The 14,644-nt window shown below is 40.5% G+C and overlaps 1 protein-coding gene across 1 annotated transcript; it reads right to left on the minus strand.

The window, feature by feature from the left end:
- Positions 1-2,167: 2,167 nt before the first annotated feature.
- CLEC3A (C-type lectin domain family 3 member A) lies at positions 2,168-7,965 on the minus strand. The gene is made up of 3 exons (XM_054389817.1): positions 7,851-7,965; positions 5,761-5,841; positions 2,168-2,559 (listed from the first exon to the last, which is right to left on the minus strand). The coding sequence occupies exons 1-3, from the start codon at positions 7,963-7,965 to the stop codon at positions 2,168-2,170; spliced, it is 588 nt and encodes a 195-aa protein (XP_054245792.1).
- Positions 7,966-14,644: the final 6,679 nt, after the last annotated feature.

Below are 14,644 nucleotides of genomic sequence, written 5' to 3' on the forward strand. Positions count from 1 at the left end.
AGCAGGCCCACCAGGCAGCAAATGCTCATCTTCGCTCAGCACACTTTGTACAAGCACATTCAGTCATTGAGAGGAAAGACAGTGGCACCTAATTTGGCATGACAAAGTTTCTCTCATGGCTGTGTTTTTACTTTGTTTTCTGTGACTTTTTTTTTTCTCTCATATCAGGCATCTTTGGGGGATTTGTTTTTATCCTTCTGTCATTTCCTGTCCAACTCTCTCCACCTGAGTGTCCCTTCATTTTTCCTACTTACTTTATGCCCCTTTATTGTTTCTTAACTAAGCATTCTTCTGGGAATCTTCAAACTGATTCCTGATTTCTGTATCTGTCTCTGGTATCTCTATTCACTGTTTGATAAACATCCACCAATAGTCTCTATAAACGTTTTTAATTCCTGCGTACAACTTTAGAAGCTTGGCTGAAATAGATTGGATAGGACATCAAGTTATGAATTCCTCAAAAGAACCAGCTTCTGTAAGTTGTGGAGGATTTTCAGTTTGACTGTAGCTGTAGGTATATGCTGAAATACTGACCAGAGGTAAAGCCATAAAAAAGTGCTGTGGACTTCTAATCATGTTGAAATGTAGATTAAAAGAATATTAATCCCAGCCATAGAAAAGGTTGGTAGATTTTGAAAGAAAATTTGAGGCATTTAGGAACTTTTTGTTCTTTTTTTAAACCTAGGAGCTAAGTGAGAGAATTCAGGATCGGGCCTATTTTACAAATACCTCGTGTTGGAAATGTAAATTAATGTACATTTCAGTGGTGTATTGACAGTTGCATCTCAGCACTTGGGCAGGCTGGGATCTAAATTTTGCCCTTTAGCATGTAGGTTCACTAGTGAAAAAAGAAGACATAGTGTAATGTGCCCAGAGATGATACCCCTTCTGAGTCCTCAAGAGAAGCTCTAGGAAAGAATGGCCCTCACATGGATGCATAATCTGTCAAAAATACTGCAACAATTAAATACCAGTAATTGCAAATTTATTGCATAATTTGAGAAAATCTTGTGCAACTGAAAGAGAAGTAGGATTTAGCCTCCAAGCAGCAATATCTTGAAATATTTAAATGAAATTCCTTTACACAAGGGAGAAATTGCTATTTCTAACATGAAGACAAATCTGTGAGGTTAAGAACAGCAAAAAAGAAACAGTGCTTTTTACTTCCTTTTCAAATGCTAGGTGTTAAACTGTGATGAATTGCATGTGGCCAAATGAGCCTTGGTTTGCTCCTGCTCTCCTGTGCCAGTCAGGCATGCTGCATGCCTGCCGTGTGGAGAGAGGTGAGTGAGCAGTGATGTGCTCAGAAAGAGGATCCTTCCTCTCTACTGGTGCTCTCAGGCAGTGTTACTGTCTGAATTAGAAAGCCTTTTTCTGACCTTGCAGGAGAGAAGGCTTCTACACATCTTAGGCCTGGCATCATAGAGGTATGATCTAGTCACAGGTTGATATCTCCTATGGTAACATTCCAAATGACATCTAATATTTAACCATAATTAAAACATTTAGAAGCAAATCTATTTAGTCTAAGTGATATTTTAGAACCTCTGCTTCCCCCATTTTCTTGCAGTGTGTCACTTTTAACTCTATGTAATTTAAAAATTAACACCAGATATTTCTGTTTCATTTGGCTTTGTTAACCCATAAACTCTTGCTCATAGATGCATCGTTAAACGTTGTAAGGGTGATAACCATTTCCCACAGGACCTCACATAATCCCAAAGTCCTTCTTAGGCACTGGAACTGGAAAGATCTCTAAACCTTTGAGCTGGCATTTGTCACCATACAGCAATCTTTCCTAAGCTTTCAATAACTTCACTAGAGTTCTAAGTTCATGTAAATACTGTCTACCATGGAGATACAAAGTACAGGAGGTGAATTCCAGCAACCTGAACATCAGGCTGAAATAATATGCCAAAATATGATGCAGCGTAAATTAAAACATGATATATATTCCTGTACCTAATGAGAGCACGCATTAAAAACTAACATTTTCAGCATCTGAATAGAAAATAAATTAATAGAGACAACCTCTGTTTCAGGAAAGGGTGAGTACAATGCAGGAGATGGATATTTTGAGCTCGCCACAGTCTAAGTGCAAGGGGTTGCTAACAGCAAAACTGCATGACAGTAACTTCCAACATGGTCATGGTTATTGCATTTGTAACTATGGGATCAGAAACTCACAGATGTATCTTTTGGCAGTGCGGCAGACTTCATCCACCCACTTGCCTTGTGATGACTGGGAAAAAAAGACACAGTTTTCCCGCTTGCCCCCATTTGGTTGGGCACGATCCCAATTGGAGTACTGTAGAGCCATGCCATTGACATCAACAAATTTCCCTTCATTTATCAGGTCATTGATACCCAACCAAAACTCAGACACTCTAGGCATACTTTTCTTGCCATAATCTCGAAGAGTGTTTGTTTCCTCGTTACTCCCTGGGATAGCCAGTGTCCCTCCTTTGGCTATGCAATCTTCATTGGCTTCATGAAAATGTTTGGTGCTTTCTGATGCGAGGTAGCACTTCTTATGGGCCTTTGTCCCACGAAGACAGACTGTAAATAGATAGTGGTTTGCACGTTCAGTAAAAGTTTGGACTATAGCTTTGAATAATGCTTCCTAAAATGACAGTTTTCTAAATGTGTGTTGGGAAAAATAGGCAACCTCCTAGCAAGTGAAAAGGGTTCACCTCCGCAGAGTGGGCCAGAAGGTAGCAGTAAGATCAGACTTTTCTGCTATTCCTCCTGCTCACATGAGACCTTGTATGCAGTCAACATCAGATTCCCTCCAGCAATGTAATTTTCTCAAGGATTTTTTTACTTTGCTGTTTCAGAAGGCTAAAATATAGCCCAGGCCCATCATCAGTGTATTGTATGTCATCTTTTAGCAAATAGTCCTGGTTTCACACATTTACCTTATTTCACCAGTTTTAAACTGATGGTATGGATGAGGTATGGATGTTTGTATTGTTGGCAGATGTTAGTCAGTCATCAGGAAACCTGTACTTGGATTTATAGTAAAGAGACAAATCTAAAGGTCTTTTCATATTTACGATATTCAAGTGCCAAAGAAGAGTTTCCTGTGTTAGCTAAGTCTAGTTCCCAGTAAACACAGGCAGTGCAGAAAAGTGCTATTTGAAGTGTGTCCTGCTCACCAGAAAAATATAGATGCAAATCTCTGTCTGGATGATTGATAACAGTGTATTTCCACCTGCATGCATTCACCTCTTCAGCACTTAATTTTTCTTTCCAACAAAGTCTATCCCCCCAAACTCTAAAACCAAAGGAAGGGACTTAAATCCATAAAGACTTTTAAATAAAAGTGTGTACTTACTACTGAGCTTGCATGACAAACTCAACCAAATAACCTAAACATTTGCATTCATAAATCTGTTTGCTTTTAGATTTACAGGAACATATCAGGGAAGTCTTGATGTAAAGTCCAAATGTATTAGAATGTTAATTTGGCATATGCTCTCTAATTGGAATTGCCTTGCACAGCTGCTGTCAGAGTTCTTCCAGCCCAGGGTCTATGTGGGCAGGCTTGCAGGGCTGAATCCTTGAACTCTGCTTTTCAGCTTTCCTTATGCAGATATGTTAAAACCTGATTTTCTCAAGAGAAGTATTTACAAGAAGAGAACCCTCCTCGAAGGAGTGTTCCTTCTGAGCCAAGGAAGGTTACAAAGGCCTTGGATAAACTCCTGTAACAATCATTTTTAAAATCCTGCATATGACTACTTCCAGATATTTTTTTTATTGCTTCAACTCATCTTGTACTCTTATTAGAAATATGCTGTAAAACAATACGAACATCTTCTGTCCTGATGTTTTCTACAATCTGTTTCTAATTCTGATCATCTGTTCTTGTAAAAAAATAATTATGTATCTGACCAACTGGATATCAAAATCTGCTTTGAAATGTATCCCATATGTCTCTGGGCTTTAGTATTTCCACTTGTAATATCCATTGCATTCCTTAGCTGCCTTTTCAGGGTCATCATTTTATATTAGGGCTTATCCTTCCACTTTTATCCTTTCCAACTGCTAAAGGACAAATAAAAGTAATGAACATATTTGCTAAATGTTGAATTTTTTAACACGTTTATCTTCATAGGAAAGATCAGAGACCTTGTCTACTTCAACAGGGCTGGAGAATGGTCCTCTTTAGGAAGAAAGTATGTGCTGCTAAATGGAGTGTGGCAACAGTTCATGGTGTTTAGAAAGGAAATTCAAGCAAAGGAAGAAATCACATTGTAATGTGTCTTGGAAGGGTCCATGATGTAAAAAAAGTAGTTTCTTTTTCAAGTATTGTAAAGCCATTAATAAGTGCAGTCAGATCTAGAGGGGTGGTAGGTCTCTGTTTGCCAAATTTGAATCCAGTTGAACAGTGTGGGCTCTGAATTTAGAATATAATTAAAAATAAGTTTTCAGGATAGAAAATATCCCAGCTCTGGTTTCATTTCCAAGCCACTGCATGCTTACTCTCAAGCTCCTTCTGGAAGCAATACAAGAATTACTTCTAAACAAGAGTTACTTGTCTAGCACAGGCTCCTTCTTTTAAGAAACTGCTGAAGTCTTCTTATAAGAAATAAATATTTCTTCAAACTCTAAAAGCTGTATGCAACCCAAGAGGTACAACAGAGCAACTCAGATATTACCATCTCTAAGGAGAATACATTCTCTTTCATGTGAATGATGTCATTTCCTCTGGAGTGTCCTCTTGTACATGTTTAAATGCCAAGTGTCAACAGCTCTGAAAAAGCTCAACTGTCTAGTGTATTTACCCTTCTTGTTTTGGTTGGAAATTTCCACATAGCTTTTTAAATACTTGAAGGACTCTGCACATTAGTACAGGATATTTCTGAACTCACCACGGGTATTACTTTGATGTTTTATGGCAATATTCACATATGAATGTTGCAAACTGCTCACTTAAAGGCTCAGCCCTTTTAACTTCCTTTTGGGGATATTCTCAGCCTTTTCCGTGACTATTTCACAGAATGCCAGGTTGGAAGCAACCTCAGGAATGATCTGTTCCAACCTTTCCAGGTGATAGTGTAGCTGAAATGAGCTGGTCCAGCACCCTGTCAAGCTGAGTTTTAAAACTGACCAGTGTAGGGGAATCCACAACTCTCTTGGGAGATGATTCCAATGTTTGATTGTTCTCATTGTGAAAAACGTTCTTCCAATGGGAATCTCTCCAGCATTAACTTGTCCCCATCACCCCTTGTCTTTTCCATGAGACTCCTTGTAAAAAGGGGGTCTCCATCCTCTTGGTAGCCACCCTTTACGTACTGGTCCATGGTAATGAGGTCTCCCCTAATCCTTCTCTTCTCATGGCTGAGCAAACCTAGCTCTCTCAGCCATTCCTCATATGTCAGGTCTGCCTTGATAGCTCATGTTCATATCAAAGCTGGGAACCTAACTCATTGTCAGATACAGCAACCCTCTTTGTGTTGCCTTTGATCATACCTAAAATCACAGCTTGGGGCTGTGCATAGCAAAGACAAAAGTGGTTCTTGCTTCAGATTAATTCTCACTCTCAGTGAAGAATTGTAACTTGTACACCATTAGTTCAAGACTTGATTTTACCTGAATGCTTCCTTCAGCATTTGTCTCACCATTACATCTGTGGCATACCATGTTCTTAAGGAGGTATATTTCTCAGTTAAAAATGCCCATTACAGAGAAGCATGAGGGTGAAGGAGAACCTGGTGATAACTTTTGGAAACCATTGACCAGTGTAAGCTGCTTTACCTGTTTGAAGTGCTTGTATTTCTTTCAGAGCATTTACTTCTCGCCACAATTTGTCAATCTGAGTCTTTAGGTCATCTTTTTCTTCAATAAAAGAAATGTAGAGAAATTAACAGATATGCATAAACAAAACAAACAAAAAGGATTAAAAATTTTGTGTTGAAAGCTGTTTCTATATATGCTGAGTTTCTGTACTGATGACATACTTTGATTTCATTTAAATATTTTTCCTTACTGAAAGGATTCCTCAAGAGTTCCTATAAAAATCAGGAGGAATCCCCCTTTACCTTTCACCCTCATAGTTTAAATCTCATTTTCAGTTGGACTGTATTCTAGCATCTGTTTGGAAACCATGGATTGTTGCAGCTAATCATTCCTTAGCATGGCAGTGTGTAATTTACAGCAAAATTTGTCTAGTTGCCTTTGAACCTGTACACCACAGATATAGACATGAGATACAAATAACAGCAGAACACCAGTTGTGTGTATCCAAGGAAATGTTATTTCTGTGAGCATGAAAGTTTCCCTTACAAAACTTGTTTTACTACAGTGAGGAACAGCTCATGTAAACCAACTTCTGAATGCATGAAGACAAACTTGCTGAGCTGCAGTTCTGCCTCCCCAGGAGCCTTCCTCTCTCCATCAATACAGAATGGCCTAATGACTCAAGTAACATAAACTTAGCCTGAATTACCATTTTGTGGCATTTACAAAAGCACCAAGAAGATGTTAGAACAAGAAAAGCAGCTCCATTTAACTCAATTTTCCTGTTCTTTTTCATTCTTTTTTTCTTAATCATTTTAATATTCCACCACCATCAGACAACATGTTTCTATTGCACAAGATGACAATCCAATTGCAGCAGTAACCAGACCTTCTAGAAGCCACAGTGATGAACATGAGGAGTAAATAAGCTCTTTCAGACACAGCAGAACTAACAAAACCACAGTTCATACAGATCTGTGTTGTATCACCTAATCCTCCAACTGCACCCCGGAAATTTCCTCTCCATATAGCCTGTGGGGACAACCCCAGCTGTCTTTTGATTCCCTTGTTCCCCAAGGCTTAATTCCCAGTTCATCGATCCATGTTCTTTCTTGTGATTCCCAGCTCACAGTAGCCTGTCCATGTCCTCTGTATGCCTCAAAAGAGGCAAAAAGCAGAACAAGCAGAGCTCCTGGTGCAATCTTTTCATGGTGGGACAGTAATGCAGATGTTTTTGTTTGTTTGTTTTTCACACCCTCTTTCTGAATTTTGTAAAATATTGAGAAAGATCCTCAGGAGCTCCATTCTTCTGCCAAGTTGTTTCAAGTTTAAAAGTAGTGGGAGTTTGACAGCCAAATGTGCTGGCAAAACAAATGCCTAAGCTGCCTGTCCTTATGACACCAAGCTAAAAACTAGAGAGATTCAAAAGGAGAAGGAAGGAGGGAAGTTTAAATAACTGTATAGCTCCAGAGCAGTGTAATCATTCTGTACAATGGCTTTATCAAAGCTGTGGGGATTTTTATTGACTAGGAGTTTAAATATTTGCCATTAGTGTAACCTCGCTCATACCCTCTTTTATTAGAAATAAGTCTTTAAATTAAATACACAGACATTTCCAAACAACATCCATTGGGGTTTTATTTGCTCTGTAAGCTTTGCTCTGGGAATTTGCCTTATCTTTTTTCTGCTAATTCTTTTTCATTAGTTTGACTTGCTGTTTCACAGTACTTGTCACACAGGTAAAGTAATAGTCCAGGAGTATTAACAGACATTCTGTTAAAATTAGGGAATGGTACAAAAATCTGAGCAATAACCCTTAGAGACTGAACATTATTTTGCTCTATTCCACCACATGTATATGAATTTTCTTTCTTCTGATATTAGTCAATATAACTGTATGAGTAAGAATGATTAGCCAGAGTCATCTCAGTAATACCTCTGAGTCCAAATTAACTTTGACAGAGAAGAACAGGCAGAACAGAGCAACTGTCCTATGTTAATAAGAACTTGTATAATGTTAATTTCTGGTTCCTGCAGTGCTATTTACGTACACAGTAAACATGCATATTCTATAAGCTTCTATCCCTCCTCCAGTCAAACCCCAGTACCTTTCACTCTACGTTTGCTGTGTTTCCTGGGTTTGAATTTGGAAGCCTGGCCGATGGTCTGGTCCAGCAGTAAGATGCTTATGAGTATAAAAATCCTAAATCCAGCTTGTGCCATGTCTCTTCGAAAGAACTTAACAAGAAGCTTCCAGAGCTTCTCCTTAGCAGCTCTGAGAGCAAGTCACATAGACACATCTCAGTGGGGACTGACTGAGGTCAGTTTTATAGAAGTGTGGTGATGGCTTGGCTGTGCTCCTGGCTTATGAAATGTGTTTAATGCTCAAGCTGGCTGTAGCATAAGGAACCTTCTTGTTCTCACATCTCGTCTGAAATTCCTATTTCCCTTCTCATTTCAGCTGGGACAGGTTGCTTTAAAGAGACTGTACCAGCATGGAGCAGTGCACTGATTGCCACTAATGAGGGTCATATCTCCTGTTTTAATTTTGAAATCAGAATGTATGGAAAAGCAGATGGATGCTCAAAAGCACCTTGTGCAATGCCAGCCTCAAGGTAGCCAGAAGATTCCTACACTTTTCATAAACTCACCCAGCACAGCTCTGCCCCAAACTGGCTAAGCCATGGTGACAATCATAATCTTATTCACACTGAAACAAAAAAAAATAATGTACACATTTATACACATGCTAAGATCACACCATAAAAGGAGTGCATTTATTAATTTACAAAGAGTTAAATACTTCATAGATATTCTGATTTCTGATTAAGAACATTATGTACTTTTAATAAATGCATCCTGATAAGATACAGTTTCACTGGTCCTGCTTCAAAATACTGGAGTACATTACCTTGTGTGTGGAAAACTCTGGATCAGCAGTGCAAAGTCCTCAGTGTTATTATGGACCATAGCACACCAGAGACAGGTGTTCCAGGGTGCCACCCACCCAGGACTGTCTAGCAAATGATTCACACAGCTGCCCATTTCAGTGCACAGTTAAACGTGGAGAAGGTCATCATTCCAGCTAGCACACCAGAAACTGAGATGTGAGCTGTCAGAGAGGAAAACAAGGAGCGCTGCAAGGGTCTAGTTCGAGATTTAATCTGGCATTTAGAACTAACCCTAAGTTTAAGGTTGATCCATATTATATTTCAGTAATACTGAGGCATCAATACAAGTTAATTAAGAGCAGGCAGCTGAATCAATAACTGTCTCCAGTTAGTTTTTCACTTGGTTCCCTTCTCAGAGGCTGTGAAATTGCTTGTGAAGTTGATCCTGAGCCACTACAGCTTGAAGACTGACAGATTAAACTAGTGCTAATTTTTGGGTTGCCTCAGTAAACGAGCTGTAAACCCCTGGAGCTGTTTCACATGGAGCTTAGCTGTCCCACAGGCTCAGGGAGAGACAGGAGCAGGACCTAGGGTCAGCAAGCATTTTACTCTGTGTAAATTCTCAGTACCAGGAATGTACTTGTTCCTCCTCCTAGGAGCTTGAGTTTTCTAACACAGACTTTCTTTTCTTTCTGTGAAATGAATCTGACAGAAAAAGATTTATACTCTAACAACAAGCACACAACTCACTAGAAATGGAGGTGTAAAGAAAACATAGATTTGGTATTCTGAGAGTTCTTGGCCCAAAGCCTGAGTAAAACCCATGCTTTTTGGAGTATGCCATGTCATGGTCTTTTAAGAACAGACAGAAACTCTGTTCTGAAAGCTTCATCCCTCTCATTCAGTCGTCTCTCTCAGCATTTTATCAGTCTGCTCAGATGGACTTCACTCCTAAAAACCGAATCACAAAGCTGTTCTTGCAGCTGCTGAGAGACACCAAAAGGGCACACGTGCTTGTTTGTCTAGAGTACCTGAGAAGTAGGTTTCACTCTTATTACTAATCCATAATAACTGAAGAAGCACGTTTAACTTCTTGTATCCAGTGTGTGGGCAGGAGAGTCAGATGAGAGATCAGAGTATGTTGCTGAGAAGGCAAAGACTTCCAGTGCAAGAAATGGCAGCACAGAGGAGGCCTTCAGCCTCAAAGAAGTGAGCACCTGCTCTGTGTATGGTCTTGAAACCACCATTACGATGTCATTTAGAATTATTTTTTTTCTTTTACTAAAATAGTATTATAATGCAGCCTAGAGAGTGATAGTACAGTCCTGTACATCTATGTATAGCTGCCATTTTTCCTGGGACAAATTGTTCCTTTATTCATATCAGACTGTGCTATGCAAGGATAAATAGCTTCATACTTTGATAGCTGCATCCAGGCTAGGATGGCTGTGCTTTTTAAATTTACATCAGTATAAGAGAACACCTGTGTACAGGCAGAATTGTAGTTTCTCTTGAAGTGCTTGGCTCACTTCAGAGCACTCCTGAAGTGCTTTGTTTGATAAGAAACATCTTGCAAAGTCCATGGCTGCTGTGCTATGCAGACACCTGGTTTTATGGCTCCTCTCTCCCCACCTCATTCCATTTGCTTTCAGACAGCTCAACCATTCAGAGCATAAACGTCCTTTGGAAAAAGGTTTATTTCAGTTTCTCCACAGAGGCTTTTCAAGGTAAAAAGTCTATTCCTCTTGGAGACAGTTCTACTTTTATATGCTCCTCTAAACCAGCTCAGAAAAACTCTTCATACAGTTGTTTTTTCCTCTGCATTCTCAGCTGTCACTGGGATGGTGGAAACAATATGCAATTGGGTACAGGCTATGAGAAGTTGGTGTGAGGTGAGGGCTGGATGCTGGGCTGAGATCCTGAAATAGGTCTAGCTGCAGAAGCCATTTCCTGTTGTATGGAGTAAGATCCTATGTAGGCAGATCATAACCTTTACTTATCTCCTGAGGTAGCAGAGTTACTAAAAAGAAAAAAAACAAACACTATGTGTTAAAGCTATCTCTAAAGAAAATTCATGCTTAAATCTGTTGAAAAGTGAACTGCTCACATATTGCTCATAGACTGATGAAGTTCTACTGAGATCTGCAGTCCCCTCTGTGCTTCTGAGCTAATTCTGTTGTGGCATGTTTGACCAAATGGGAAATAGATGGGCTGCATCTGCTACTGAAATCATAGCAAACTCTTATAGCAGCATTTCATTGTCGAAAATTCAGCTCAGCATAAAATTTTTGGGGAAAAAAGCCTTGTGTGGGAGTAACTTTTTGCCTCTTCTTCTCAGAGTGTAAAGGGAAAATGGAAACTGATGAAACCTGTTGCCAGGCTAGGAATTTCAAGTTTGGGCCAGTATAGCCAACACAAGCAGATAACACAGAGATTAGTAAGAGATTCATCACCTCAAGTGCATCAGTTTTTATAAGTGTCTTGGGTGGTAAATGGGATCCACAGATTGATTTGCTTCTTTTTTTTCAATTAAATGTAGGAGATTTTGCAAATTCTGTTAGTCACAGACCATGTCATCCTTGGAAAATTACCGTATGGTTGGTTTCTCTGGCCTTGAAAAGTCTTGCAAAGTCTTTCTTAGGGATTTGATCTCAGTCCAGCCAGGTATGAGGCAGGATTATGGCTGGCATCCCAACACCAAAGATATTTTGGGAAAATTTGTACAAATGAACTGTGTGTTTAGAAAAGGGAAGGGCTAACCTATGGAATGTGAGGTTCTGTGAAACTTATTAATGATGTGTTGGGGTTTTGCCATCAGTTCAAGTTTTTTCCTGTCATGCTAATTTACTTTTTGAAAGGGATTTTCTGGTTACAAAGGGTCTGTTCTGTCTATTAGAATTAAAGGAAGTTCCAGGTTTATTGCAAAACTAGGCTACCCACCAGTGACCTGCACTGAAGGTCACTGAGTGAGCTATGTGGTGCTGCTGTCCCAGACCCATGCCTCACCTTGGCACTGTGGCACAGACAATGGGATTGATCAATAAACAGGCTTCTCCAGCTGGTATCTTTCAGTTCCAATTCTAGCTGTTATTGCCTACAAGTCTGGTGCTTTTGCTGCAAATGAAAGCTTCCAGAAATTAACACACCAGAGGTATAAATAGTGAAAATGCACTGAAAAGATGAACCAGGGCAGTCTTTTGAGCTTTCAGAATAAGCACTTTTTGTACCTCTTATTTGTGGTCTCCATCAAAACAGCATTTCACAGCCAGGCCTTAGCAAGTAGGAGGGTAAACAATTTGCAAGGAGCAGCTGAAATATTTGTCTTGCAGCTACACACATATTTAAGGCACATATTGTTATCTTGTCTGTGACACCAAACTATCTGACCCATACTCCCTTCTTTCTCTTGTAATAGCAGTGAATATAGATGGTAGGTTGTAAAGCTGAGAAACCACCACTTACCAAAGTCAGGAGGGATTCACCCAACCTACATGAAGCAATGTTAGCAAAGCTACTGCACTCTTTTCTAGATTACCTGTCCAGTGCTGCTGTGCACTCATATAGCTGTCTTCTTCCAGAGCTCAGATATCGAAAAGGACAGTTGCTTAATCCTTTTTCCTTCAGGCCTTTAGTTGCACAAGTAAGTAAGAATTTTGCTGACTGTCATTGCCTATTTCATTAGGAAGAAAGGGCCTCAAAAAACCTCTCCTTTATTCACAGAAAAATGTTTTGATGGCTACATGAAATGTTCAAAGAAAGCAAACTACAGTCCCCCTCCAAAGAGAGACTTTTTACTGACTCTGTGTTGTCTCTAAAGATAAGGGAATTCAGGAGAGAATTTAAAGCCATTTCTTTACAGTCCAGGTGCAAAGAGAGCAGTTGAATGGGGTCTTTTAAAATGCTGCTCCTGTGGACTTGGCAAAGTTTCTGTGTTGGGAATTACTGGCAGCAGCTCATCTTGTTTAGCCCTTGGAATGTGTGTAAGAATGTGTCTCTCTTTCCTTTTTGTAAAAACAAATTACCTGTTGTGCTAATTTTTCTCCTGTAATGTGTGCTGCCTTTTTTCCTTCCTGGAAATGATCTGAAAACATCCTGAGTATTTAATTTGTCCTTTTAAATATTTCATTTTTGAACATCCCAGTCTCCCTAATATGAGGTTTTCCAGCTTCACATTAACAGGATCTTAATAGGTTCTGCTCATCCTTATATGTGCCAGAAAAAATGGTTTTGGCAGAGCCTTGATTTAGGTGCTGTGAAGCTCTCCAGCCAGACTGAATTGCCTGTTCACAGGTTCAGAGCAGGTTACCACTGGGCAGCTTTGCTTACTGCCAGGAGGGCTCGCCAGAGGGAGGATTATGTTTTGGCTTGTGTAGATGTTTGTAGGATTTTCCTATACCAGATGGAAAATCAGACCTTCCCAGGGCTGTGATCATGTCTCCCTTTGGTGGCTGCACTTCACTGAGGACTTGAAAGTTCTGCTCAAGAGCTAAGGCCTTCTGCTTTGCCAACACAGAAACTCAAGTTCCCACCTCCCGTATGGCCATATGAGCTTTGAGGTCCCTAACTCCTGCACCATGGCTCTAGTGCAGAGGTGCTCCCAGTGCTGCTGCTCCCACCCAACCAATGGGGCTGCCCACTGACAAGAGGATGCTTCAGCTGGGGGCTGCCAGTCTGGCCTGGGGTAAGAAGCCAAACCACAGCTCTGCAGCCAAAGGCTGTCACAGGATCTGCAAACAGCCAGCCCTGCTTTACTGTGTCTTAGAAGCAGCACTACCCCCACACAGAGGCACAGTCAGCTGAGGCCCCAGGCCCCAGGGTTGGAAGCATGTGATGTGTAGTCCTCATAAAACACTGCTCTTTAGCTGCCTGCTCAGAAAGGAAAAAGAGTACCTAGATATAAATGCTTGGGAGAAGCCTGCTTGTCTTGCAGGCAAACTCAAGCAGTGAGAAGAGGCCTGGGCTTGCTGGGGACTGGGGAAGGGGCTGCTGGGGACATTATGAGATTAAAGTGCAAAGCACACATGACCTGCTGGGAGCGGCTCACAAGGATGCTGAGCATGAAGAAATGAAAATAACCTGAATCAGTGCAACGGTCCAGGATGTCTCTCAAGAAATTACCTTTGCTTCTGGGAATGCTGCTTTCCCCTGAATGGTCAATAGTACAACATTCCCTCCCACCTGCAGCTCTCCTGGCCTGAAGGCTGTGTTTTGATGATACCCAGGTGAGCTGCTATGGCATCAGATGTCACCTCAAACCCTGGTCCTAAAATTTTCCTGATTACAGCACAGAAATCTGTGAGGGCTTTTTTGAAGTCTTGATTGCTTTTTGCTGCTGAATTCTAGCTTGGGCAGAAAGAACTATGAGGAGGTAGCATGCACCTTTCCTCTTAGCTGCTGTTTTTAAGGATTTGAAATCTAAGTACATGTCATGGGTGGGTACTATTAGTGTCTGTATAAAATGCACTCACTGAGCTGTCTACAGTACAGACACACCCTGGCTGAGGGAATGAGCAGGATTTTTCTGTTTCAGAAATTCCAACTCCTGCACTCCATGTTTGGGAGTACCCCAGAATTTTTAAAAGAAAAGCTGAAGGAATTGGCAGAAAGGAGGCTGCAGTTATACCTGATAGGGTGGAGTCATCTGCATTTTAGAGAGATTCTAGGAGCAGGGATTATCAGTCTGGACATAACATTCTTCAGGACTGAAAGAATTCATGTTGTAACATCATAGCTAGCTAGAAGTGGCTGTTGGTCATGAAAAGGAAGGTATAAACACCCACTTTTCCTCATTTTCTTTTCTTTCTGAAAAATGAGATTCTGGTAAAGTTGGGGGATGCTGAAAGATGAGTATCTCTCAGTGCACTGCTTGGGCTAGGTGTGACTCTGTGTCCCTTTCCTGGGTCACTGTCCATCTCCCATGTGTTTTCAGCCCAGTAAAGTATCCTCTTCCTTTGCCACAACCCCACAAGCCAGAGCTGTGGCTTTATAGTGAGTGCAGAATTAAACAGCTG

The sequence above is a fragment of the Indicator indicator genome, chromosome 19, assembly GCF_027791375.1.
Source record: "Indicator indicator isolate 239-I01 chromosome 19, UM_Iind_1.1, whole genome shotgun sequence".
NCBI lineage: Eukaryota > Metazoa > Chordata > Aves > Piciformes > Indicatoridae > Indicator > Indicator indicator.